Source organism: Syngnathoides biaculeatus, chromosome 18, assembly GCF_019802595.1.
Source record: "Syngnathoides biaculeatus isolate LvHL_M chromosome 18, ASM1980259v1, whole genome shotgun sequence".
Lineage (NCBI taxonomy): Eukaryota > Metazoa > Chordata > Actinopteri > Syngnathiformes > Syngnathidae > Syngnathoides > Syngnathoides biaculeatus.
Window position 1 is genome coordinate 7533437 of NC_084657.1, and position 27014 is coordinate 7560450.

At 43.1% G+C, this 27014-nt stretch overlaps 1 protein-coding gene across 2 annotated transcripts in view; it reads right to left on the reverse strand.

Moving 5' to 3' along the window:
- The window catches only part of opcml (opioid binding protein/cell adhesion molecule-like), a 158729-nt gene extending 132180 nt beyond the window's left edge, over nucleotides 1-26549 (reverse strand). The window contains exon 1 of one of the 2 annotated variants that reach the window (XM_061804103.1): nucleotides 25888-25958. Coding sequence is in view for 1 of the 2 variants with exons in the window: in XM_061804100.1 (XP_061660084.1) it covers nucleotides 25888-26045 (158 nt within the window). In the remaining variant the exon portion in view is untranslated. Of the gene's footprint in view, nucleotides 1-25887 lie in introns of both variants that reach the window. The other variant, XM_061804100.1, reaches the window with a different exon arrangement.
- Between the last annotated feature and the right edge of the window lie 465 nt (nucleotides 26550-27014).

The window sequence follows — 27014 nt, forward strand, 5'->3', positions numbered from 1 at the left end:
AAGAGTGTGCATAAGCTAGCGGACAGTAGTGTCACTCGGAGGCTGGAGGCACTCCCAGCACGTTTTCCGGTGCGAAACACGTATGTAACTAGCGTCTGAAATGCATGCTTGATTATTCCTTTTCTAATCATTCGAGTTGTTTTGTTGTCTGCTGGTTGTGCAGTTCTATTTGCTGTGGTAGAATGATTTTGGTTTGGTTTGACACTCATGAGGGAGGATGATGGCGTGTTGACTGGTGACTTGATCGATGGATTCCGGCAAAGGTTAACATGTGGCTGGACGCTACCGTGTTGATGAGCCGTCAACTCATCACTATGTAGGATTTATTTCTGATTGAGAACAGATCCAGCAACGAAGTGTTTGTATGCGCCCAGACTTTTATACGCTTTCAAATTTTTCCGTATAAATCCGACTAACTCACCAGCTACACGTGTTTATCCAGATGAAATGGGAAATGTTTTTTTTTGTTCCAAACTGAAGAAATTGGGTGGGATGATTGAGTTTAAAATGAATTTCTTCATGTTGTCTTTGTCGGGACTTCATACAAATTGTACTTAGCATCTTATTGGCGTGAGCAGGATGGATGTCTTCATCAAGCTTCAATCCAAAATGTTCCTACATCATTGTGGTGACATTAGGCTTTGGAACAAATTCCATTATTGTCACCCAATTTTATGTGAGTGCTCAATGGTTCAATTGAATTTGTCCATGTGAGCACGCATATCTGAAAAGTGCACACGCTTGTCCGCATACACGCACACACTTTCACATCGTGGAAGAGTTTTTTTTTTTTTCGTCATGGGCACCCGGGCACGCTTTACTGACCCTTTTTTTTGTTGTTGCCACAATCAGACAATCAGATGATAGAACCCTGCCGTTCACTTGGCTTAGAGACCATCATGCATTTTATGTGGGTTTTTACCATTGCAGAAGTTTCTTTTTAATGTTTTGTTTTTGTTTCATTTCTAATAACTGAGTAACTGAACGCACGCTTTTGCCCCGCTCACCCCCTCTAGGTAGCGGGACCGCATTGCGACACAACGCAGGGTACGCCGAAACGCTGCACCCCCCAGACCTCATCCCCGCAGCCGGTACTTTGGCAAACAGTTGGCAATGGTCTCCAGTCCCGTAGCCAATCGGGATGCAGCACACGATGCGTGTCTTAGCGAATCAGGATACAGAACACAATGCGCATCCGTACACTATTAAAACAAAAAAACTGAAACAGTCTGCTACCCTGTAAAAAATTAGACATGAACAAAAAGAAATAATCTTTCAGCTTTCCAATGTGTAACCAGGGAAGTGGTAACAGGGTCCATTCCTTTCGTCACCACTTGAATCCCTGATCTTCAACCATGCTTACTGGTAGCATGTCTTTTGCAATATAATTTTTTGTTTTCGGGAATGAGCCTTTGTTCTGGTCAGATTCAGATTGTATAAAAAGATCAATTCTATTGTCTGTCTTAATTTGAACATACACAACATAATATTCAGTGGACGCAACTTTCTTTCTTCTCAAACACTACAAAATCAAAATAACTGCACACTCCCCAACTGTTTGGGCCTTTTTTATCAACGGTGTCATCTGTTGAGGCTCGACCTCTCTCTTCTGTCATGTTTTCTGAGGGAGCTCACATTGACTCCCCCACAAGCTCTTCAACAGCTGCTGCAGTTGGGTTTGGACAAACTTTGCTAAACTTAAAATCCAGGTTGTAAACTCTTCTTTTTTCTCATGCTTTTAAGAACATATCCACTTTTTGATCAGATTACTTGCACTGTATGTGGTTTTAATTGTCTTTTTTTTATTTTGTTTGTCATTTTTTTTATTGCTTTTATTCTGTTTTAAATGTTTTATCTCTTTGTTTTTAAATGCCTTTAATCATGTAAAGCACATTGAGTTACCTTGTGTATGAAATGTGCTGTACAAATAAATTTGCTTTTGCTTTGCTTTGCTAAACCCATCCATTTTCTTAGCCGCTTATCCTCACAAGGGTCGCAGCAGTGCTGGAGCCAATCCCAGCTGTCAACGGACAGGAGGCGAGGTACACCCTGAACTGGTTGCGAGCTAATCACAGGGCACAGAGACAAACAGCCACTCTCATAATCACACCTAAGGGCAATTTAGAGTGTCCAATTAATGTTGCATGTTTTTGGAATGTGGGAGGAAACCGTAGTGCCCAGAGAAAACCCATGCAGGCACAGGGAGAACATGCAAACTCCACTCACGGAGGGCAAGGATTGAACCCGGATCCTCAGAACTGTGAGGCCAATGCTTTCCAGCTGATCCACCGTGCTGCCCGTTGCTAAATCAACCCAACCAAAACAAAGAACATGACAATCACAACACCATAAATTTTCCCTGATCAGGCACACCATGCAAGATTTCTGACAGAGAGGTACAAAGAATAATCAGAAGAGTTGTCCAAGAGCCAAGGACCACCTAAGGTGAGGTACTGTTGTCGCAAGAAAAAGAGTGAGTAATGTATTCAGCCGCCATGACCTGTATGCACGCTTACAATGCGAGATCCCAGTGTTGAAAAAACAAAATATCACAGCTGGTTTAATGTTTACTGAACAACATTAAGACAAGCCAGTTAAATACTGGTAGAATATAGTCTGGTTTGATGAAACTTTCTGAAGCAATATTACATTTAAATATACAGAAGAGACAATAAAAGTGATCTTAAAAAGTGACTGAATGGAACTGAAAGTGAAATAAATCCTGGCTCTTGTTTTGGAGGGGGAAAAAATACAAGACAAAAGGTAAGAATGGTATTTAGTTTACTATGCTTTTATTTATTTTTGTGTACTAACACTTCTGAAACTTTCTTGCTTAGTGGTGAGACTAAAAGCGCAAGCAGATACAGTAAAAGGATGGACACTAACTACCTCAAACTGCAGTGAGGAAAAAACACAAGACAAATGTGGGGGTTATTTATTTTTGTATTTCTTTATTTATTGGGTGCTAACACTTCTCCTTCCTCCGGGGAAGTGAACTGACCATATTGCCAAGCGGCCCAGAAATGCCTGGGTAACTATATTGTCATTTTTCTAATTCACTCTCCACAGCTCACAGTTTAAGTTTCAAGTCAGGGTCATGGCAAATGCAGGAGTTAGTTATTTGACGACTCTCCATTGCGGGGTGAATAATTTAGGAAAAGAAAGGAAGAGCATGAACCTGCCAGAGTTTTGTCTGGCAACACAAGAACTAATCAAGAAAGTAAAAAAATAAAATAACTGCACATTTCCAAACTGTTCGGGCCTTTCTTTTCAAATATGTCATCTCTTGAGGCTTGACCTCTTCAACAGCTGCTGCAGTAAGCTTCAGACATTAGTGGATGCTGTGTCTCGCTGCTAGTGTGCTGGGTCATCAAACTAACTCGGTATTGTTCCACTTATGTCACATGACAAGGTGTTACAAGGTTACAAAGTACTTTTATTGTCAATTCTTGTGTAACACAAACAAAGGATTGAAATTACAGTACTCAAGGCGCCCGTAGTGCTACAAAAGACATTGCAAATAAAATCAATAAAGAAGCTGAATAAACTGTGTATACGGTATAAAATATGAATTGAATCTGCTAATATCATAGGTCATAGAACCAATTATAAATAAATTAGATAACAAAACGCCAATGCTGTTTAAGTGGGTTGTGCAACCCTGAGTCTGGTGTATGTGTGTGTAAGGGGAAAGAGGGTGGTGCGCGTGTGTGTGTGTGTGCGTTGTGTGCATATGTGAGTGTGTGTTCATGCGTTTGGCTGTATGTGCATCTACATTCTTGCGGTGCATCGGAGTTCAGAGTTCAGGTGAACAGAGGACAGAAGAGGTAGATGGGCCAGAGTGACCAGAGTTCAGATTCCTGACAGCCTATAAATAATTATTTGGGTAGTCCTGACCCACAGATCCCACAGCCTGCTCCCTTATGGCAACAGACTGAAGAGGTTGTGTGACGAATGGGTGGCATCTCCATGCCTACGCGCAGGACTTTGCAAGGGAGAAGGTCCTGTAAATGTGCCTGTAGGGAGGAAACAAAGGTTCTGATGATCTTGCAGGTTGACCTCATGATGCGATGGATAGTCTTGCAGCAGGATGAAGTGGAGTCTATGGTCCCTCTGTAGAACAAGCACATAATTGGGGTTGAGGCTCTGAATCTTCTCAGCTTGCACTGGAAGTAGAGACACTGGTGAGTTTACTTGGTCAGTAATGAGATATTGCTCCAGGAGAGGTCCTTTGTGATGTGAACTCCCAGGAACTCGGTAAGGTGCAGTCTCTAACAATCTCCTTGGGTTTTTTTCACATTTAGGGAAAGATTGTTGTCCATGAACCACCCAAGCGACTCACCTCACTCCTGCCGTCTGTTTTGTCCCTGGTGTTTATGAGACCCACCACAGTTGTGCTATTTACAAATGTGATTAATAGGTTAGAGCTGTCTGTTGGCTGCAGTCACAGATCACCAGGGTGAAGAGGAGCAGACTCAATGCACAATCTTCAGAGACTCCAGTATTGAGAGTGATGGTGCTGGATGTGTTGCTACCGATTCGGACTGGGTGCGGTGTACCTCAGAAAGTCCAATAGCCATGTGACACATTGAAGTTTTCAGCTCCAGTTGCTACAATCTATAGATCAGTTGTTTAGAGATGATGGTATTGAATGCTGAGCTGATATCTAAGAATGGCATTCTGACATATTACTCCAGGTGTGAGAAGACAGAGTGGAGGGCCGGGGAGACCATGTCATCAGTTGACCCGATTGGACTGATATGCAAAATGGAACAGGTCCAAAGATGTAGGGAGGGAGAACTTGACATAGTGCATGAATAGCCACTCAAAGAACTTCATCAGGACAGAAGTGAGCACTACCAGATGATAGTAAATGAGGCAGGAGGGAAATATATGGAAGTAAATATGTGCCACTGTGAATTAAAATTGGCACTGAAAAATTTATGTTGTAAATTTCACATTGTTATTTCAAAGTTATCACATTTACAATGGCTGTATTTCAGTTTAACTTTTCAATGTTAACAAATTCGTCAGATAAAAAAATTAAACCTTTAAATTTCAAATGCAACCAGACAGCTTTCTTGGTATGTGACGTCACGTGACAAAGAGCGTAACTGGATTGGCTGGTTGTTAGATGGTGAATTTAAGACAGCGACTTGAAGCCAGTTGAATTTCAGACAGTGAATACAGCGAATGACAGCGATGAACAACGCCGGGCCTGCCGTTGTTCATTGACGCCGGGGCCGGCATGTGGTCGCAGCCGCCAGGGCCAGTGTGTGGTCACTGCTGCGAACCGAATGCCGGCCCTGTCGTGGAGGTGGATCGGGCAGGGAGGTGGTTTGGCTGCTTGCGGGAGAAGAAAGGAGCTCCCTCCCCCACCGGCCACCGGTGTCTGGGCACCCCTCAAGTGTTTACTTCGCCTGATGTGGGTCCTCCTCAGTATCCAACATACTGTCATACATACTGTCGGGGAGTCTGTTGTTAGTTAGAAGTGATCCGCAAATCATCTAAAGATGGGGCGAAACAATGGGGTAATATTGCCCCACTTCACTCGATTCTGAGATGTTCTCTTCAAAAAAGAGCTTCAGTCTCAGAAGGGGTGTTGGAAAAATCCGAAAATCTCTCTTGTTCCTCTCCTGTAGCAGGTACGACTTTGTGTTTTCTATGGCGATTGTCCCAGTATGACGTCTACAAATGACGTTGCAGGCAATATGGCTGCCACAGGGATGTCGAGTCAGACTTCCGCAACTATGCAAATTAATGATACGCTCTCCGCTCATTCTTTTTTTTGGATAGACATTGAAGTGAATAATATTATATGAAATTTTCATAATATCTATTTTAAAACGAATATATACTCTAGCTGTCAGTTGACCTTTAAGTAACACCATCTAATTTAAGTCATACAGAATAGTCACTACCCTGTGCACAGGTGCTTCCGGCAGAAGCTCATCACCTGTGAGTGATTGACACGATTATGCCAGGTATTTAAGCCTCATGTGTGGTATCACTCGTTGCCAGTTCATTGTGTGAGACTGCATGAGTATACAAACTTCTTGTCGAGTATTTCCCTTGTTGCTGTGCCTGTGCCACCACAGCTAAGTTTAGTTAAGTCTTGTGTTTGGCTTGTAGTTATCCGACCTTGATTTGATGTTTTTTCGACCTTGCCTTTTGCCTCGTCTATTTTTGCTTTTGCCTTTGTTGGACTGCTTTCCTACATATGACCTCTGCCTGGATGAAAGTTCCCTCAAAATCTGTGTCACTACCACGGAGTCCTGCATTTGGGTCCTACCCCATGTTCCATGTTTGTAACAGATCTGTACATTAATTTATATGCTTTATTTTTGTATGGTATTTAGCAAAGCACATTTCCCCCCTTTTGCATTGACACCATTTGAGGCTGATTGCTAAATGTGGTTTTATAATCTGATAGTAATGACATTTACCATGATGGTGAAAATAAAAGCCCTTTGGACTCGAGGAACAAGTAATATATTGTCATGGCGATGCCAGTGCCCGATGCGGCGTGCAACTGCTCCACTCAGCAGTTGTGTGCACCGGCGCCTCATCTCCATAATTACAGCTCACGTATATATGGCCACATGTGCGATCTGTTCTTCGCCAGATCGTTGGACTCATGTCACGTTCGCGCAACTCCTTTTCTATGCCCTTGCTATACCGTGTACCAAAAACCCGCCTCCTTCTTGACCTTCCTCTTACGCTCGCTGTTTCTGTTGCTGCTGCCTCATTGGAGTGCCTTCACCTGTATCGACTGTGGATTGAATAAAGACGTCTCTCGAACTGTACCTGATCTACTGAGTCACGCCTTTTGGGTTCAGCCTCGTGTTCTGACCATGACAGAAAGATCTGGCCAAAACGGGGACCCAGCCGACTCGGATCCGGTTCGCAACGCCCCCCAGGTCCAAGGCTAACTTCTTGCCGAACACGAAGGAGCCCTTCAGATGATTTGCTGGCCAGCTGCAGGAGGTAATGACCTGGCTCGAATCATTGTCCGCATCCTCGTCCAGTGAAGCCAACGCCAGTCCGGATCCAGCAGCTGCCGTGGCAGTCCTACGTACCCCCTTGCCATCCCCCTTGCTGATCTCTGATGCTCAGAGGGTCGTCTGCTCACCGCTCTCTCGCCTGGAGCAGTTTTCCGGGGACACTGGCAATATTAAGCCCTCCATCACCCAATGTGAACTACATTTTGAAATGCAGTCTGGCGCCTTTCCCACCAACCGGGCCAAGATTGCATTTGTGATCTCCCACCTGACGGGAAGGGCTGAAGAATGGGTGACCACGGAATGGAGCCACAGCACAGACACGTGCTGAACTTGGCCGTTCTTTGTCACAGGCATGGCACAGGTTTTTCAATACGCATCCCCTGAGAGCGATGTGGCGACCTCGCTGATCACGCTACAGCAGGGCCAACCATTACGTGATCGAGTTCTGCATCCTGGAAGCCGAGAGCCATTGGAACAAAAGGGTACTCTAAGACGTTTTTGTTCAGGGGCTGTCTCGATAGACCTGCCCACAGACCTGGACTCCCTCATCGTGCTCGCCCTGAAAATAGATCGGAGGCTTGTAAATCAAGAACAGGACAACTTCCGAAGGGGAAACTCCACCACTCTTCAACAGGCGCCTGCTGATTGGAAGAGCCCATGCAACTGGATCGTCTTCACCTGTCACCCGAGAAACGGAAACAATGCCTGTGAAAGGGACGCTGCTTTTTTGTGGACGGGCAGGCCACACTGTGGCTTGCTGCCTGGTCAAGCCTGCGGCACCCGCACTTAAGAGTGTCCACAAGATGAGTCTAAACCACGTCTCGGACTGCCCTGCTCGAGCGCTCCTTTGTGTGACATTAAATTCAGGCGGCACGCACGGCAACAGCATTCATCGGTTCAGACTCAGACGCCAACCTCCTAAATTCTAGTTTCATTAGCTGTATGGGTCTAGGAACCTTCAAAGTACAACGCCTCTGTAATGCATATGTGCCAAATAGCACGTTCCTCTGCAAAATAACCCACTGCACCCAGACGCTCACCATGATATTTCCGGATTTACATAAAGAGAGGCTAACCTTTCATGTGCTCTATAACCAGAGCAGTGACATTATCCTGGGAAGTCCATGCCTAACCCCCTAATCGACAAGTCGACCGGACAATAAGTCTTGTGGATCGAAATGTTGCGTCACTTGCCTTCCATCTCCGAGGAAGGAGGGCACGGATGTCGCTTTGGACATTCTGTGGACCCTGCAGGAGGAGGCAGATCTATCCCTAGTTACCCCCTGTTATCATGATCTCAAGGAAGTGTTTTCCAAAGTCAAGGCCAAGTCTATTCCGCCATACATGCTGTATTATTGCACGATAGACTTGCTGCCCAGCGCCTCACCACCTCGAGGGAGACACTATTCTCTTACAGGTCCAGAACACCAAGCAATGGGGGAGTATGTGGAGGAGTCGCTGGCGGCAGGATTTATTCGACCCTCGTCCTCACCGGCCGGAGCTCGCTTCTTCTTCGAAAAAAAAGGACAAGTCCTTAAGGCCTTGCATTGATTGCCAAGGACTGAACAGTTTTACTGTCAAGAATAGGTACCCTCTCCCTCTCATGACAACCATTGAGCTCCTGAAGGGTGCCAAAATCTTCACCAAATTGGACTTGCGATGTGCCTCCCACCTGGTGCTTATAAGGGAACGAGACGAGTGAAAGATCGCGTTTAACACGCCCAGTGGGCATTATGAATATTTGGTGATGCCCTTTGAGATCACCAACACCTCAGCCGTTTTTCAAAACCTTGTCAATGATGTGCTACGTGAAATGCTCAACCGACATGTCTTTATGTATTTAGACAACATTCTGATCTCACCAGACAAAGGAACCCATGTCGATGTCGAGCACGTTCAAGGGGTTATGCAGCAGCTGCTGCATCACGGTTTGTATGTCAAAGCAGAGAAATGCAAGTTCCACCAAACCTCTGTGTCGTTTTTGGGATTCATCTTGCCGGAGGGCGACGTCTGCATGGACCCCCGCAAGGTGGAGGCTCTCCTCCTCTGGCCCATGCCCAGCTCCCTTAAGGAGGTTAGAGGTTTATTGGATTCACAAATTAGAAAATTAATCCAGATTTTTAGTGCCGTCACGGCACCACTACATGTACTCACTGCAGCCCACAGTTTGTTCAATTGGAACCCAAGTTGCCAGGCGGCCTTCCGTAAACTCAAGGCCAGTTTTGCCACCGCCCCCATTCTCATCTTGCCAGACCCCGACTGACAATTCGTAGTGAAGGTTGATGCGTCAAATTCAGGGATAGGGGAAATACTATAACAAAGGAGTCAAAACAACGGGAGGATTCACCCCTGCGCCTTGCTATCCACGCACTTGGGGATCCTCGCAGTCCGGAAAGATGCCCCGAAGGCAAGCTGTTGGTCATCTCGTTATAGGCCCGCATAATAGATTGGGCTCACACTAACCGCACTGTATGTCACCCGGGTATGGCCAAGACGCAATGCGTACTACAACAACCCTTTTGGTGGCCAAATAGCAAGAAAGATGTCGGGGAATATGTCAATGCCTGTCCTACGTGCACACCAGCCCTCCTGGCAGCGCCCCGCCAGGGAGTTACACCCACCGTGATCCGTGGTCGCACATCTCGTTAGACTTTATGATGGAACTACCAGCGTCAAGGAGTCACACCACAGTACTTACGGTAGTAGACCAATTTTCCACAATGGCTCACTTTATCGCACTACCAAAAGGTTCCTCCACAAAGCAGACAGCTGAGCTCATGATGAGCAACGTGTTCAGATGACATGGGTGGCCCACAGACGTGGTGTCTGACAGGGGCCCCCAATTTGTCTCCCGTTTCTGGAGAGAATTTTCCTTTCTTATAGGGGCCACTGGAAGGCTTTCCTCAGGCCATCATCCGGAATCCAGCGGCCAGTCCGAATGTGTAAACCAGGTCCTGGAAATTGGGCTCCAATGCCTGGCTTCTCGTGACCCTGGTTTGTGGAGTCAACTGTTAAGTTGGGTCAAGTATTCACATAACTCCCTTCCCTCCGCATCCAGCGGAATGTCTCCCTTCCATGTCGTGCACGGCTATCCACCCTCTCTCTAACTATCTTTAGACTCTGACTCGTTGGAGCCATCAGCTTTGGCCATGCTGTAAATGAACCTGTGAGTGAGCCCGTGAGATGCTGCTGCACAAGGGACTCTCCTCTAAGGCCGTGGAGGACCGTAAGAGGGGGACTGCACTGGATTACAGAGTAAGACAGCAGGTCTGACTGTTAGCGAAGGGCCTTCCACACAGGGTGGAGTCACGGAAGCTTCCTCCCAGGTTCATTGGACCATTCCTGATCGCGAAGGTGATCAACACACTCACTATGAAGCTGAAAGTCCCGAAATTGATGTAGATTCATTCAGCTTTCCACGTCAGCTGGCTCAGGTATCTCCATTGGTCCCACTGGCTGAAACCCCACCTCCCCCCCATGGACAACCGGGGCCCTGTCTAAGATGTACACCGGCTCCTGTCATCATCCCATAAGGGGAGGGGTGGACAGTACCTGGTGGACTGGGAAGGCTACGGCCCCGAGGAATGCTTGTGGATCCCCTCTTGGTTCGTGGTCGACTCCTCCCTTATTAGGATTGCATCCTGAGGCTCCTGGGTCGTCCATTTTGGGGTGGGGGTGGGGTGGGGGGGGCTAGTACTGTCTACCAGTACATGGCTGTGCTGGTCCCCGATGCAGCGTGCACCTGCTCCAATCACAGCAGGTGCGCGGACCGGCGCCTCGGCTCCGTAATTACGGCTCACGTATATACAGACTCGTTGGACTCATGTCACGTTCCTGCAACTCCTTGTCTATGCTCTTGCGATCCCATGTACCGAACCCCGCCTTCTTCTTGATCTTCCTCTGACGCTCGCTGTTTCTGTTACTGCCGCCTCATTGGACTGCCTTCTCGTGTATCAACTGTGGATTGAATAAAGACGTTTCTCGAACTGTACCTGATCGAGTGAGTCATGCCTTTTGGGTTCAGCCTTGTGCTCTGACCATGACAGTCTATACGGTGAAGATAGTATTTGAACACCCTGCTATATTGCAAGTTCTCCCACTTGGAAATTATTGATGGGTCTGAAATTTTCATTGTAGGTGCATGTCCACTGTAGGACAGATAATGTAAAAAGAAAAATACAGAAATCACAATGTATATTTATTTGTGTGATAGAGCTGCAAATAAGTATTTGAACACCTGAGAAAACCAATGTTAATATTTGGCCTTTGTTTGCAATTACAGAGGTCAAACGTTTCCTTAGTTGTTCACCAGGTTTGCACACACTGCAGGAGGGTTTTTTGCCCACTCCCCCACACAGATATTCTCTAGATCAGGTTTCTGGGCTGTTACTGAGAAACAAGTTTCAGCTCCCTTCAAACATTTTCTATTGGGTTTAGGTCTGGAGACTGGCTAGGCAACGCCAGAACCTAGATATGCTTCTTACGGAGCCACTGCTTTGTTTTCCTGGCTGTGTGCTTCGGCTCATTGTCACGATGAAAGACCCAGCCACGACCCATATTCAATGCTCTGACTGAGAGAAAGAGGTTGTTCCCCAAAATCTAACAATACATGGCTGTGGTCAGCCTCTCCTTAATACAGTGCAGTCATCCTGTCCCATGTGCAGAAAAACACCCCCAAAGCATGATGCTACCACCCCCATGCTTCACAGAAGGGATGGTGTTCTTGAGATGGAACTAATCATTCGTCTTCCTCAAAACACGGTTAGTGGAATTATGACCAAAAAGTTCCATTTTGGTCTCATCTGACCACAAACTGTATTCATTATCCGAGACTGAAAAATATTTTATTTTGAAAGATGACCGGATTCTTTGGGATACATCTTAGTCACTTGAGCGCCAAATTTACCCCCACAAGCTAAAAAAAACCACGACTTTGGAAAATTTCTTTTCGATGGGAAAATGGCCCAGTGAAGAGATCGAAGAAGAGCCTACAACTTCCAAGAAGACGAAAGTTATTAATCACATCAAAACACGCCCTTAACCCAGATCTTTTTGAGGAGCTTTGTGAAGAAATGGACGTGGACGCTTCTCTTATACACGGAAATAAGATGTTTATCCAGAGGGAAATCACTCACAAGAGTGTTTAAATTACAAGAGGCGCTGCAAACATTTCTCTCAGAAAAGTTGTCGCCACTGGCAGCACATTTCAGTGATGAGGAATGGGTCGCAAAACTGGTTTACATGAGTGACATATTCAGCCTCCTCATTGGAAAATGACAACGGTCTTCAAGTCGACAGATAAAGTAGCTACATTTAAAGCCAAACTAGATTTGTGGGGACGGCGTTTGAACAGAGGCATATTTAACATGTTTGAAACAGTGGGGATTTTGAGTGAGACTGAGCTTTCATTCTTCCGGCTGGTGCACGATCACATGTCTTTGCTATTAAAAGAGTTCGAGCACTACTTAACAATAAAAAAGGACCCACGAACTGCCAAGGGGTGGATCTGCGACCCACTTATCAAATAACCAGGTGAATCCAGCATGTCTGTGCAACAAGAAAATGAACTCCTGGAGCTTGACGGTGGCTTTCAAAGTATTTTCGAGGCAACAACTCGGCCAATGTTGTGGATTAATATCATGCCAGAACAGGAGATTGCCACCAAAGCACTGAAAACCCTGCTGCCATTTTTGACATATCTGAACAGGAGTGACTGCAACAAAAACAAAACTATGTAATAGACTGGACATAAGCAACACACTTCGGGTGTCATTGTCTCCCATTACCCTCAGGTAGGACCATCTCGTTGCAGAGAAACAAGCTCAGTGCTCCAATTAATTTAGCGTTATGGTGAGTTAAAGTTTTCATGCAGTTTCAATTAACTGTTGTGGCCTATCTGTATTTTATTTTGAAGGCTTGTTTGAACGTTACTGTAGTGACCAGTTGAGAGATGGTTCAAACTGACAAATTTATTTCAGCTGTTGAACTGTTGTGTAAGTATATTTAGATAAAAGAGAAATAAATGTGGAATGGCTGGTTCTTGTTTTTTATTTTTCCATGTATATTTTTTGTGCTTATCTGATTTATTTCATTATTATATTCTTATTTTATTATTCAGTACCATGTTTATTGTATTCAATATTCAATACAAATGATTTTCAATACAAACAAACTACGTAACGCCCACTGGCCCCGGTCCGCAGTCAAAATTGTCAAGCATTGACCGGTCCGCAGCGATAAAAAGGTTGGGGACCACTGTCTTAGTGTACTAACAACAGTCACCTCGGAAATGGTGGTCTCAGCTCTTTTCAGGTAATTGACCAAGTCCTCTCGTGCAGTCCTGGGATGATCCCTCACCTTTCTCAGGATCCTTGAGACCCCACGAGGTGATATCTTGCATGGGGCTCCACTCCAATGGAGATTGACCGTTATGTTTAGCATTTAAAATTTTCTAATGATTGCTCCAACAGGGGAGATTTTTTCACCAAGCTGCTTGGCAATTTCTCCATAGCCCTTTCCAGCCGTGTGGGGTTGTACAATTTTTTCTCTGGTGTCTTGGGACAGCTCTTTGGTCTTGGCCATGTTACAAGTTTGCGTCTTACTGATTGTATGGGGTGGACAGGTCTCTTTACGCAGTTAACAACCTCACACAGGTGCATCTGATTCAGGATAATACATGGAGTGCAGGTGGACTTTTAAAGGCGGATTAACAGGTCTTTGAGGTCAGAATTCTAGCTGATAGACAGGTGTTCAAATATTTATTTGCAGCTGTATCACACAAATAAATCATTAAAAATATCATACATTGTGATTTCTGGATTTTTCTCTATCAAACTACGATGAAAATTTCAGACCCCTCCATGATTTCTAAGTGGGAAAACTTGCAATATAGCAAGCTGTTCAAATACTTATTTTCTTCACTGTGACACGGAAGGACACGGTCTCCAACAAAGAGCTGCTGCTCAGCCTACTACTACTTCCTAGTTTACCTGACACCGCCCCCCTCCACTCTTAATGGGGTACACTCATAATTACAAACAGAACACACACCTGTAACCTTATATCTGCGGGCATGACTGGTGGACCACACCCGTAGCTTGATATCTTTGGCCCTGACGGACCACACCCATACATTTTTCAAATTTGATGACATAGATATACAAAGAAAGTAAAACAAATATCACAAATCAAGTTATGTAAATATATGAAATGACCAAGAGAAAAGGTATTGAACACGTGAGGAAAGTGAGGTGCAAAAAGGGATGGAAAGTCAAGTTTACACCTAAAATCAGTCAATAATCATCATTTCTGCCCCTTATCAGAGCAAATGAATATCAGCTAGTCCAATCTTATTTGATTACCTACAAAAAGGTATCATTACCAAGATGGAGTGCTTTGGCAGATGCGGTTGCCAAAACACATTTGATGATGGGTAAGAGCAGAAAGCTGTCTCAAGACCATTACTAAACTAATTGTTGATCTCAGCTTCTGAACGTTGCAGTGAGCCTGTTTGCGGCCATAATATGTTAAGTGCAAAGCCAATCATTGTCACACGAGGGAGGCAAGGCAAAACGTGGAGAACCCAAGTGTAGGGAAGCAGGGGCGCAAGCTTGTATACAGGAATATAAAAAAATTATTTAATTTAATAATAAACATTTAATTTAATTTAATTGATAACATGCGACAAGGCAATGGAGAGAAAAGAACTCAAAGAACATAGGGACTTAAATATTGATTAAGATTGTTGAGACAACAAAAAACACCTGGTGGTCAACACAAGGGAGGAGGGAAAACACAAACAGGTGGACACAACTAACAAATTGAGCTCACAAGACATGGAACACAGGACACAAACAAAACCAACCCAACCAAAACACAGAACATGACAGTCATACCACCATCAATTTGCCATGATCAAATACTCCATGCAAGAGTTCTGACAGAGAAGTGCAAAGAATAATCAGAAGAGTTGTCCAACAGCCAAGGATCACTTGTGGAGAGCTTCAAAAAGCTCTGGAATTAGCAGGCACTATTGTCACGAGTAAAACTGAGTGATGTACTGTATTTGGCCACCATGGGCTGTATGAAAGCTTACCAATGTCACAACTCGTTTGATGTTTGGTTAACAACGTTTAAACAAGCCAGTTAAATACTGATAGCGTATAGTCTGGTCTGATAAGAGCAAAACTGAACTGTTTGGACCCATAATGCAAACCATGTTTGGAGGAAAAATGACACTGCACCCCAAAATCACCTTTCCTTTGTCTTCAAATCCTACCAAAAATGACAATAATTTAGGCTTTGTTTGTGTTTGCATGTAGTATGTCATGGATTTAACTTTTGCCTGAAGACACCACCTATTAAGAAAACAAAATGTAATAAAATTTGGCTTCAAGTCATCATGTCATTAACAGAGTGTTTTTTTTTTCTTTTAAAATGACCAATGATGAAATAGAATGGCCAGGTGACAAAGATCTACCCACTACAAAAATGCAAAACATATTTTAAAGTATATTGAAGATTCTTTATGTGTAAATGTATGTTTGAGTGCCTTGCATAACCTCATGAGCCAATATTACACAACATAATTGACTTTAAACATTTTTTGTAACTGAGTTCCCACTGATGATCACTAAACACCATACGAATGAAAATGCACACCTGGGCTGTGTCACTCACGTCAGTGGATACAACACAATCTTCGATGTCCTTCCACACACCAACCATGGCTTCACAGCACCGTGTAACTGTACTCCTTTACAGCTGCAGAAATTTTATTGAAGATAATATTCCTGCCTTATTTTTAAAAGATTGGAACAGTGAGTCAGCTATGCCTCTTGTAAGTGTGATGTGACGAACCCGGAAACAATGCTTCGGTGACTGCTGTGGGGCCAATTGGGATTTTACTTAGTTCACTTTTCTCATTCTCAGCTTGCTTTTCGGCGGAATGTCGGTGTCATCTTTTCCATAAACATTTTGCCACATTTCACTACACTGGCAGATGAGGCAAACGCACTTCGAAAATGACCGTGAAAAAAAGGCTGCCTCCCATTCCTTATGAAAGTGATATGTTTTTGTCTTGTTTACTGCAGCATCCATACTCATGTTTGTTAAGCTTTATCAAGTGAGCGCTTAAAATAGGGAGGGAACTCACTGACAGTGTGTTTTCCCCTTCTGTTGTTGTTTGCACATGCGTGGTGAGCTAAACTTAAAAAAAAAAAAATACGGCTGATGTCTTTTCTTTTTTTTTCTTGGCACGCTGTTGCGATCATCCGTCACTGCCTCGCAATCGTGATTGACGCATTGAGCACCTTTGAGTAACAGTATGATCTTTATCGCCGCATACACAGACGGTCAAGTAAACATTTTTTGAGTTTTTCAGAAAGTGGCTTCCAGTTTAAAGCTATGAAAGAGTTTATTTATAAATGCTCTTCACAAAGGTTTATTAAAACTTGCTCAATGACAAGCATGAGTTCTATGAGTAACAGATAGCAAATGTAATGAAGTGATTTCTAATTTTCTCTTTGAATGAGCATTTGAACTGACAATAAAAACAACTCAACAGCTTTCATTAGTGGTTGGACTCAGTCTTTTGAAGCACTCATTCGTCGCTTTAGCTGCAATTCATATTGAGTTGATGTCACTTTGTAATAATATGCTAAATGTTTATCAGAGACTTGAGGAATGGAGTCTGTCGAAATTTATGGACTACAATTTAAAACCATTTCACAACGTTTTGATAATTGCACATCAAAAATGCCTGAAGCAATGTTACATTTAAATATACAAGAAGGGATAATAAAAGGGACCTTAAAAAAAGATCGAATGGCACTTAAACAGAAATAAATCATGGCTCTTGCTTTGGTGAGGGAAAAAACACAAGACAAAAGGTAAGGGTGATATTTAGTTTAGTATGCTTTTATTTATTTTTGTGTACTAACACTTATGAAACTTTCTTGCTTAGTGAGAGACTAAAAGCGCAAACCGATGCAGTAAAAGGATGGACACTGACTAGCTCAATGACAAGCTACAGTTCATCTTCCTCCAGGGCAGTGAACTGAGCATACTGCCAAGAAGCCCAGAAATGCCTGGGTAACTATATTTCCAGCTTTCTAATTCACTCTCCACAGCTCACAGTTTAAGATTCAAGTCAGGGTCATAGCAAATCCAGAAGTTTGTTATTTGATGAATCTCCAATGCGGGGTGCATGGGTTAGGGAAAGAAAGGAACAGCATGAATCAGCCAGAGTTTTGTCTAGCAACAGAAGGACTGATCAATGTGTACAAGAAGTGGACTTGGATTTTTTTTTTCTTTTTTTAAAATCCACAAGCACTTTTAATTCACACTTTTCACTAATTCAACGTTGGCAAAGTCAGTGCAAAATAAGACAACGTAACTACAACTGCTTGTCATCTATGTCAACATGTGCAATGATTTTTATCCAAATCCACTTTTCTTCTCTCAAAGCTCAACGCCTGGCATCCCTGAACAGCTTCTGTGTTTAATAATGCTCGGTCAGACATATAACATAGCAAATACTGTATAAATGATGAAACTGTAACGTACCATATTTCATGATGGGAGAAATGTGAAGCTCATTTGACTTTCATTTCAGTGCAGTATTAGCGGAATGGGAATACCATATTGTGTACAAATTCGAGCACATTCTGAAGAAAACATGCAGTATTATCTCTTGCACTTCTTAATGTAAGTTTTGAATGAGCCCTGACGATTGTCAAATTTATAAGCAGTAAAACTTCACTATGACAGAATATTAAAAACAATGCAAAAAATCAGTTTAAAAAAAAGAAATCATTTTATTGTGGGAAAACAATGAAATACAGTGGTACCTCTACTTATGAAATAATCCATTCCGGAAGTCATTTCGTCATGTGGAATTTTCATAAGTAGAAGCCCATTTTACATGTAAATAGCATAATCTGGTTCTAAGACCCCCTGCCGACCACACCCCAAAAATAAGCATTCAGAGTACATAATGTAAAGAATAATAATAATAAAAATATATTCAGTTACCTTTAGCATTGGGCGACTATGTGAGGAGAACAATGAGTGACAAGCAAAAAGCATCATGGGGGACGAAGGAGGAGGCAAACTTTGACAGCCAAGAGAAAACATATGTACGACCGTACGCATGCACACAACTTCATTCCACTAAAGTTTCTTGGGGCCCATGGTGAAGAAAGATGAATAAACTTGCAAAAAAACACAAATGAAAAAGTTGCACTTTTCCAAGGTCCATTAGCTTGTGACAGCATGTGACAGCACTAGCATGATTCGGTGACAGTCTAGAGTGTCTAAGGGAATCTAATAGCATCATAGGTAAAGATTGACATATATCTTAGCCAATGGGATGCCATGAAGATGCTACAGCAATAGCCAATGGGAGAGCAGCACAATCGCGACAGACATAGCAAGATACAGGAAGTGCATCATGGGTAAAGATTGTCGTCCATCCTAGCCAATGGGATGCAAGGAAGATACTCCGGCGACAGTCAATGGGAGAATAGCTCTATCGTGCCACACAAACCAAGAGAGAGGATGTTTATGATCAGTTGAATTTGGGAAATCCGGTGCCTTTTTTTACCTTTTGTATCCTGAATTTCCTTCATAACTAAAGACAGAGGCATTTTGTAACTGGAATTTTTCATTACTAGAGACATTTGTAAGTAAAGGCACCACTGTACAGGTGTACACTGTACACCTGCTGTTCTCAAACATTTTACACAAAGTAAAACCAAAAATAATACTTAGGTCTCAAAGTACGACCACTGTTAAAATGCAGTTGTGTAGCTGTAGAACAGCTGTATAGCATTGGTCTCACAGTTCTGAGGATCTGGATTTAAATCCGGCCTTGCCTCTGTGGAGTATACAAGATTTTCCCATGCCAGAGTGGGTTTTCTCTGGGTACTCTGGTTTCCTCCCACATTCTAAAAACATGCATGGCAGGTTAATTGTAGACTCTAAAATGCCCAGATTTGTGAATGTGAGGGTTTGTTTGTCAATATGTGCCCTAAAATTGGCTGTACCCCACCTCTCACCCAGAGTTAGTAGTCAGCATACCTGTGACCCTTGTGAAGTAAAGCGGAATGGAAAATGGATGGATGGATTGATGAATGGATGGATGGAAGGATGTGAAGTCACTGTAACATCATGCACATTTAATTCAGTGATTGTTTTGCATGCCGCTAAAAGGGGTATAATTTCAAATGGCTTGTCCACAGTTATTGTGACCGATGACCTCTACAACTCGATAAAGTAAAATATATTTTTAGATGTATGCTGAAAACATCAAGTGTCTGTTATGCCCAAGTCCCGCAGCACTGAAGCACATCCTGATTGGATGCAAGATCAGCCTTACTCAAAGCCATTACAGCTGGTGGCACAACCAAGTGCTGAAGTGTCTTTCTGGTGTTCTGGAGAACCAGTGGATGAAGGTCAACACCATTTCACCCTTGTCACCCAATTAGCAACAAAGGCTGTTTCTTCGGGAGGGGATGAGTCTAACCAGCAACTCCAACAAGCCACCAGACAAAGGACAGCTGCACACTGCACAAGAATGGAAGCTACTGGCAGACCTGCACAGGAAGCTTTGCTTTTCATCTGAGATTGCAGCTACCACCCTACAACCATATCTTGTGCTTTGGTCTGCCTCTCTCAAGCTTGTCTACATTTTGTTGTGATAGCCAGCGTGTCAGTGTTGCCGTGTCGATGTAGATAATCGTGCGAAAGCATATAGCCGTAGGAAAGCAACTGCCTCGGTCGGTCGCCACCATAAATCTTCTGCCGTGAGCATAGTAGGGCGCGCCGGGCAGTTGAACAGGTGCCACGTGTCGTACGGCCCAGTGCCACAGTCCTGGCAGACGTCAGCAACTGTGTCGTTGAGGTGGTGTTTGTAGCTATTCAGCAGGCGACATAAGCCCTAGCGCAGCTGGGCGAGGATGGAGTGTGCTTCCCGAGGCAGAGACCATTAGTCGTCGTGAATTGGAGATTGGGTAGCCCCCAAGGACGATGTTAGGCTTGTAGGCCAGCCTGGTGTTGGTGGCGGCCAATGTGTGGAGTTCAGTAAGTCCGCGCTTATGTTGTTGGTCGTCTAGCATTTTGTTGGTGCCGATGAACTAGTCTATGTCCATTTGTCAATGAGAGACGTTGTAGATTTTTAGACGCTGTGGTCGGACGCGACGGACCAGGTCGCTGTTTGGATGACCCAATCGATGGCATTGGCTTGTCTACATCATCGAGTTTCCTGGCAGTCAAGGAGGCATATGAACGAAGAGGCTGAAATGGAACAGCAAGGCGGTAGAGCAGAGAAATCCCTGGTGGAAGTACGCTACAGAAGGTTTGGAGCCCTCTCAACATACAGGCTGCTCAGAGAGATAGGAGTCTAAGTAAAGGCCCATCGGCAAGCAGTTAGAGTTCTCTCCAAGGCGGTGGAAATGGCCAGCCAGTGGCTGTGGATAAAGAGACCTCAATTGGGCCTTCAAGAGAATTGATGGCACCTCAGGGGTGAAGCTGGGACACTGGGATTCACTGCTGAACCCTCTCGAGAGTGTCGTGGGCCTATCAGCGAAACACTTGATGATGGAAGGAAGCCCACTTGATAACCCATAGGGTGTCATCACTTAATTGAACATCACACGGAGACTCATTAGAGCCTAAAGTATGCATGAATAAACATATTTTAAAGAGGGGAAGTAAATTTAAACAACTGATGTTATTGTACAAGTATGCATGCCTTTAACCCAACTGGTATTTTGAACTGTTCAAATTCCCATCACCTTGTCTAAGAACCCAGCTCCATCTAAAGATGTATGAACATTATTTTACAGGTCCCGAGCGATCATATTTTTAAAATATATTTTTATAATCAATGATGTCCTTTATCAGGTTAAATTGGAAATGCCAAAGATACCATTTATCAAAGGAATTCTAGTCAGTCTTTTACACCTTGAAAAACATTTGAGATGGCTGGATTACTCATTTGGCGGCACTGTGGAACAGCTGGAAAGCATTGGCCTCAACCCGGACCCGCTAGTGTGGAGTTTGCATGTTCTTCCCTTCTGCGGGCACTCCGGTTTCCTCCCACATGCCAAAAACATGCAATATTAATTGGACACTCTAAATTACCCCCAGGTGTGATTGCGAGTACTGCTGTTTGTCTCGATGTGTCCTGCGATTGGCTGGCAACCAGTTCAAGGTGTACCCCTGCCTCCTGCCCGTTGGGATAGGCTCCAGCACTCCCCGCGACGCTTATAAAGATAAGATAAATTGATTTCTCATTACTATTCAATATTTAGATCAGTTTTTCACTGGTTGGATTGCTGTTATTCTTAATTTTCAAATGCAAAAGAGATTTGCTGTGATTGTTGCTTGGTGATATCATAGCGTTTTATGGCTTGTGGTGGCCAAGAGTTCACAATGACATCACATTTGGATCCTTTCTATCATTGCGAAGGAGAACACACCAAGCATGGGCGTAAACAAGGATGCACAAACTACATATGGATTATTGCATTTACTTGGACATAATCTCTACTGTTGGCACAATGAACACTTGGTTAGCAGATCTTCCTCACAGTTTTAAGGGCCTGGGTTCAAATCTGGCCTTGCCTGTGTGGAGTTTGTCTTTGCTGAATAAAAACAAAAAAATACAGTATAATATATCATATAGTATCATGGTGGCACAGTACACGACTGAGTAGGATGTCTGCCTCACAGTTCTGAAGATCTGAATTTAAATCCAACCTTGCCTCTGTGGGGATTTGCATGCTCTCCCTGTGCCTGCGTGACTTTTCTCCAGGGTTTCTGGTTTCCTTCCACTTTCCAAAAACATCTATGGTAGGTGAATCGAAAACTCTAAATTGCCCGTAAGTGTAACTGCAACTGTGTATGGTTGTTTGTTTACATGTGCCCTGCATTAGGCTCAAAATGAGCTAAGATGAGGGCCACCACATCGACAATGCGAGTGAGGATAAGTGGTAAAGAAAATGGATGGATGGATGGATGGATGGATGGATGATGGATGGATGGATGGATGGATGGATAACCTGCGTGCAACATTCATTGCTTGTGTACATTGTGGTAACACTGAGTGCAAGCTGTGTGATTTAAAACTGTTTATCCATCCATCCATCTATTTTCTAAGCTTCTTATCCTCACAAGGGTCACGGGGAGTGCTGGAGCCTATCCCAGCTGTCAACGGGCAGGAGGCGGGGTACACCCTGTACTGGTTACCAGCCAATCGCAGGGCACATTGAGACTTACAATCACACCTAGGGCAATTTAGACTGTCTAATAATATTGCATGTTTTCGGAATGTGGAAGGAAACCGGAGTGCGTGGAGAAAACCCGCACAGGCACGGGGAGAATATGCAAACTCCTCACAGGCGGGTCCGGGATTGAACCCAGGACCTTAGAACTGTGAGGCCACGCTTTCCAGCTACTCCATCTGCCACCACTGTTTATCCAATCAATTATAAATACAATTAAATACTGTCATGAAACACAACATAAAGTATGTCTACTTTACAGACTGCATTTGTATGACTTGACGGTGGCCAAAAACCTAGACTTTTTGCTCTTCAGCTGAGTTGAGTTGTTGGATACCATCATACATTGACTAGAAACATATCGTTTAATCATGAAAAATGTACGTATTTAGATTTTTGAATCACATTTGAAACTCACAGACAGATGTAATGACAAACTGATAAATAAGGATTAAAAAGTAACCATGATGAAATTCATCAATCCCCTAGTAATTTTTTGTCTACAATGAATATTTAAATGGTCATTCCTGAATATATACTGGATGTACATAGTGAAATTTGCATCACATTCCGGAGGCTCGGTGGCAGAGCTGTCGAGCATCTGCCTCACAGTTCTGAGGACCAGTACAGTGCCTCCTGCCCGTTGACAGTTGGGATATGCTCCACCACAACTGCAACCATTGTGAGGATAAGCAGCTCAGAAAATTGATGGATGCATGGATGCATCACATTCTATAGATGAAACAAAAAAAAAAAAATTTACATTTTCATCCTCACAGATTTACTGCAGCACCCACCACAGACTCCATGAATGCTGTGTGACATAAATCAAAGATCTTTGACTGTGAACTTTCATTTGGCAAACATTGTAAAAGTTTCAATTACTTAACTGCCAGAATGAATTGCTCTCAGAAAAATCTGTATGTACTTGAACTATGAGTGAACACAGCTGTCTCCATGTGTATGTGTGTGACAAAGTGTTTGTACAGTGGATATAAAAATTCTACACACCTCTGTATCACAGATTTTTCTGGTATAAGAAGATGAGACCAAAATGTATCATGTAACCTATGTAACACAATGAGGAAAAACATCTTTATGAGATGGCAAATAACAATAAACAACTGAGTCACGTGTCCACACCCTCATATAACTCGGGGTGTGCCGGTGTACAGAATTACCAAATAACATTCAAACTCATGTTAAATAGTAATCACCACACAACTGATATCAGTAACTCAGATTAACCGCAAATGTTAATGTTCTAGTAGGCTTTCCTTGACATGTTTTGGTTAACCTTTTGCGATAACACTAACTGGGATTTGTAACCTTGAGTTCATCTGACCATTTGTTTGAAAGACTTTTTTTATGGTCTGATGAAATCAAGGTTGGACTTTTTAGACATAATTCCAAAATGGTACGTTTGTGGCAAACAAAACACTGCTCATCGCCGAAGCAACACTATAACTTCGTAAAGCAAGGTGGTGACAGCACTCAAGGTAGAAGAAATTGTGAGCAGTTTAAAACAGAAGTCAATGTTAGCACAAAACCTGGCTTTTTTGCAGAAAAACAATTTTGGTTTTCCTCTCTAAGATTTTGTTTTTCCAATTCAGCTCTTCAGTTTATAGATAACATAAGAGGAACAGTTTTGAAAAGCTTTACCCTGGTCTCAGTTTTTTGTCATAAACATCTGGCATTTGGACAGGGCTATGTCGACATTTTATCTCCATTGTAGGTATGGTCGATCTTTTCAACAGAACACTTGACAAGAGTAATGCAGTAACAGGTTTATTGACTGCATACAACGTACTCTAAAGTCAGTCTATCTTAAATGGACGGCTGAATAAAAATGTGAAAAAGCGTCACATGCTAGATAGACACAAAGCCAAAAAAGAGACTGTTGTGAGGGAACAAAATACATTGGACTCCTGTAAACATCCATCCAGCCATTTTCTGAGCCGGTTCTCCTCACAAGGGTCGTGGGAGTGCTGCAGCCTATCCCAGCTATCTTCGGGCCCTGACATGGTGGCCAGCCAGTCGCAGGCTACACAGAAAATGAATAACCATTCGCACTCACAATCACACCGAAGGACAATTTAAAGTCTCCAATAATTGCATGTTTTAGAACATTCAAACTCCACACAAGAGGGGCCGAGATTGGAACCGCAGTCCTCAGAACTGTGAGGCAGACGCTCTAACCAGCCATAGAACCATCACACCATGAAGCCGACACACTGTAATTGTCTCCAAGAAAAAAAAAAAAGATTCTAAGGTAATATTTTTCAGACTTTTTATGCCAAAAAATCTCTATCATTATGTATATGTACAAAATGATGTTTTATGATTTGCAACATTTTCTGAAGATGCTAACGTTGTTTTTGGATATATAGGATTCTTTTTCTATTGCTTATTGTGAGTTTTCCATAAAAACTATAATAAATGTATCTGAAAGTTCCTTGATTTTCTTCTTTTACGAATGGTCTTTCTTTATCTCTAAATCCACTGGAGAGAGCCTCATTATTTTGTGACAATACAGCAGAGGGAACTGTGAGATAAAGTGCCAAATTGAGGAAGCATTTGGATTCACAGAATAGCAGACAAAAAAAAAGACGGATTTTTTCGATATGAGTGTGTATGTATGAATTTCTGAAAGAGTCAGAACTACTGCATATCTTTGCCGTTATTACAACTGTACTATCACAATGGTGTAATTGGTTTAATGAGTACTTGGGATCATTTGTGCACTTTTAAAAGTAGCGTTTGAATGGCAACACGTACATTTCGCAACTCACACAATTTATATGAACATGTGCTTACGGTTATGCAAGGAACGTATTTCAGTGGGTCACCACCATTTGCTCTGTCAATGAGGATTACATTACTCCCTCATATTTTAAATCAATACATTTTTGAAAATTTGACCTGAAGTGTGGCTGTTTAAGCATGCGAGACATTCAGCAATATTAAAGGAAGGCAAGATAAAAAAAAAAAATGCAAAATCAGATTTTCTTTTCCAAAAGTGTTGTTACAGTTATTAATCAAATTCTATAAAAATGACACATATCACTATGTTGTATTTACGATATGAATTTGTGCAACAGCCAATGGAAAGTCATGATGAAACCTCGATACCTTGTTAAAATAGAGATGAACTGTGACAGTCTTCTTTAATGTTTAAATGTTTTCAAAAACTGCTGCCTTGACTAATCAAACCCCCTTTTTACATCAAATTATGCATTTGTGTGACAACCGCAAATCGATATGAGGACCACCCGCACCGATGCTGCTTTGACTATCTCAGCTCCTTGCATCCACACTAAGACGTCAACCAACCGATCAATAACATTCAAGGGCAATGAACAAGGGAGGCATGAACACCTTGGTCTGTCCTTTGTGCCATAACTTTCCAAATGATGCACGCAGGGCCATCATTCCTAAACACGCAATACTGCATTTGTGTACGTTATGGATATCATTATTATGTCCAAACGATGAGCTGTCAAGCTAACGAACGCATGGTGCGACAGCACATGACAGCGGCCGTCCACGATGATCATAACAACCAACGTGAGAATAGCATCGGCTCGCAGACTCACTTTAACACGGCGCTGTCCCCTTGTCGCACGGTAATCTTGTCCTTTAATCCAGAATCTCCGCTTCGAACCGGAACCCCGAGCGTTATAAGGAATAACAATTGAAGTCCGAGTACAACAAGGCTTTTCCCAGTCACCGTCAAGCAGCCACAAATTTCCATGTTTTTGCAACTTCCAGGATAACTTTAAATGTCCGTTGATTCCTTAGTTTTTTATTTTTATTTATTTTTTTTTTTTTGTTGTTGTTTTGCGTTTTAGCGCTGCGGTCCGCAAATTCCACTCGGCGAGCAAGACGCAAGATGCCCGCTAGAATTGGCGTCGGATACCTTCTCTCCCTCCAAGTAAACAGGCTTGTTATGAAACGCAGTCAGTCTGAGTCTGCTGTGACTGCGCAAGAAGGGAAGGAGCGAGTCAGTCAGCTGCTCGAGGAAACTGACTTCCGAGGTCGGAGGGGAGAAAAGGCAAGGTTCTCCGAGAACTGTGCACCGCGTCCTAAGGTCGAAATTGGCATCGCCTTGAAATGGATGCTCTCACAAACATGCATCTGCAAACCACGGCGTCGCTCTGCCCCCCGTTCTCTTCTTGTGCACAGACACCGTGTAAAGCAACCACACTTCATGCAAAGCCCAACAACTTATTTTCCCATTTTATCTTTGTTCTAAATTTAGCTTCAAATCGGGCGACAGGGTGGGTGAACGCTGAGCATAACCGTCACACAGTTCACACGCTGTGGGTTCAAATCTAGGCTACGTCCTTCCTCTGAGGGGTTTGCATGTCCTCCCCTTGCTTGCATAGGCTTTCGACAGGTACTCCTCCCACATTTCCAAACATGCATTGTAGGTTAATTAAAGAGTCAAAAACGGTGTTGCTTAATTTCTCTTAAACCATATCAAAAAGGCACCTACGACAATGATAAATATTAAAATACTAGCATAGTAGCTCTCAGTTTTCATCCAAAGTTAGGTTTTATTCTTATAAAGTATATTTAATACTGTGAACCATTGTCGCAATGTGCAGTTTGAGCATTACTCTTTTAAAATATAACCGTTCTTATCAAATCCATCCATCCATCCATTTTCTTTGCCGCTTATCCTCACGAGGGTCGCGGGGAGTGCTGGAGCCTATCCGAG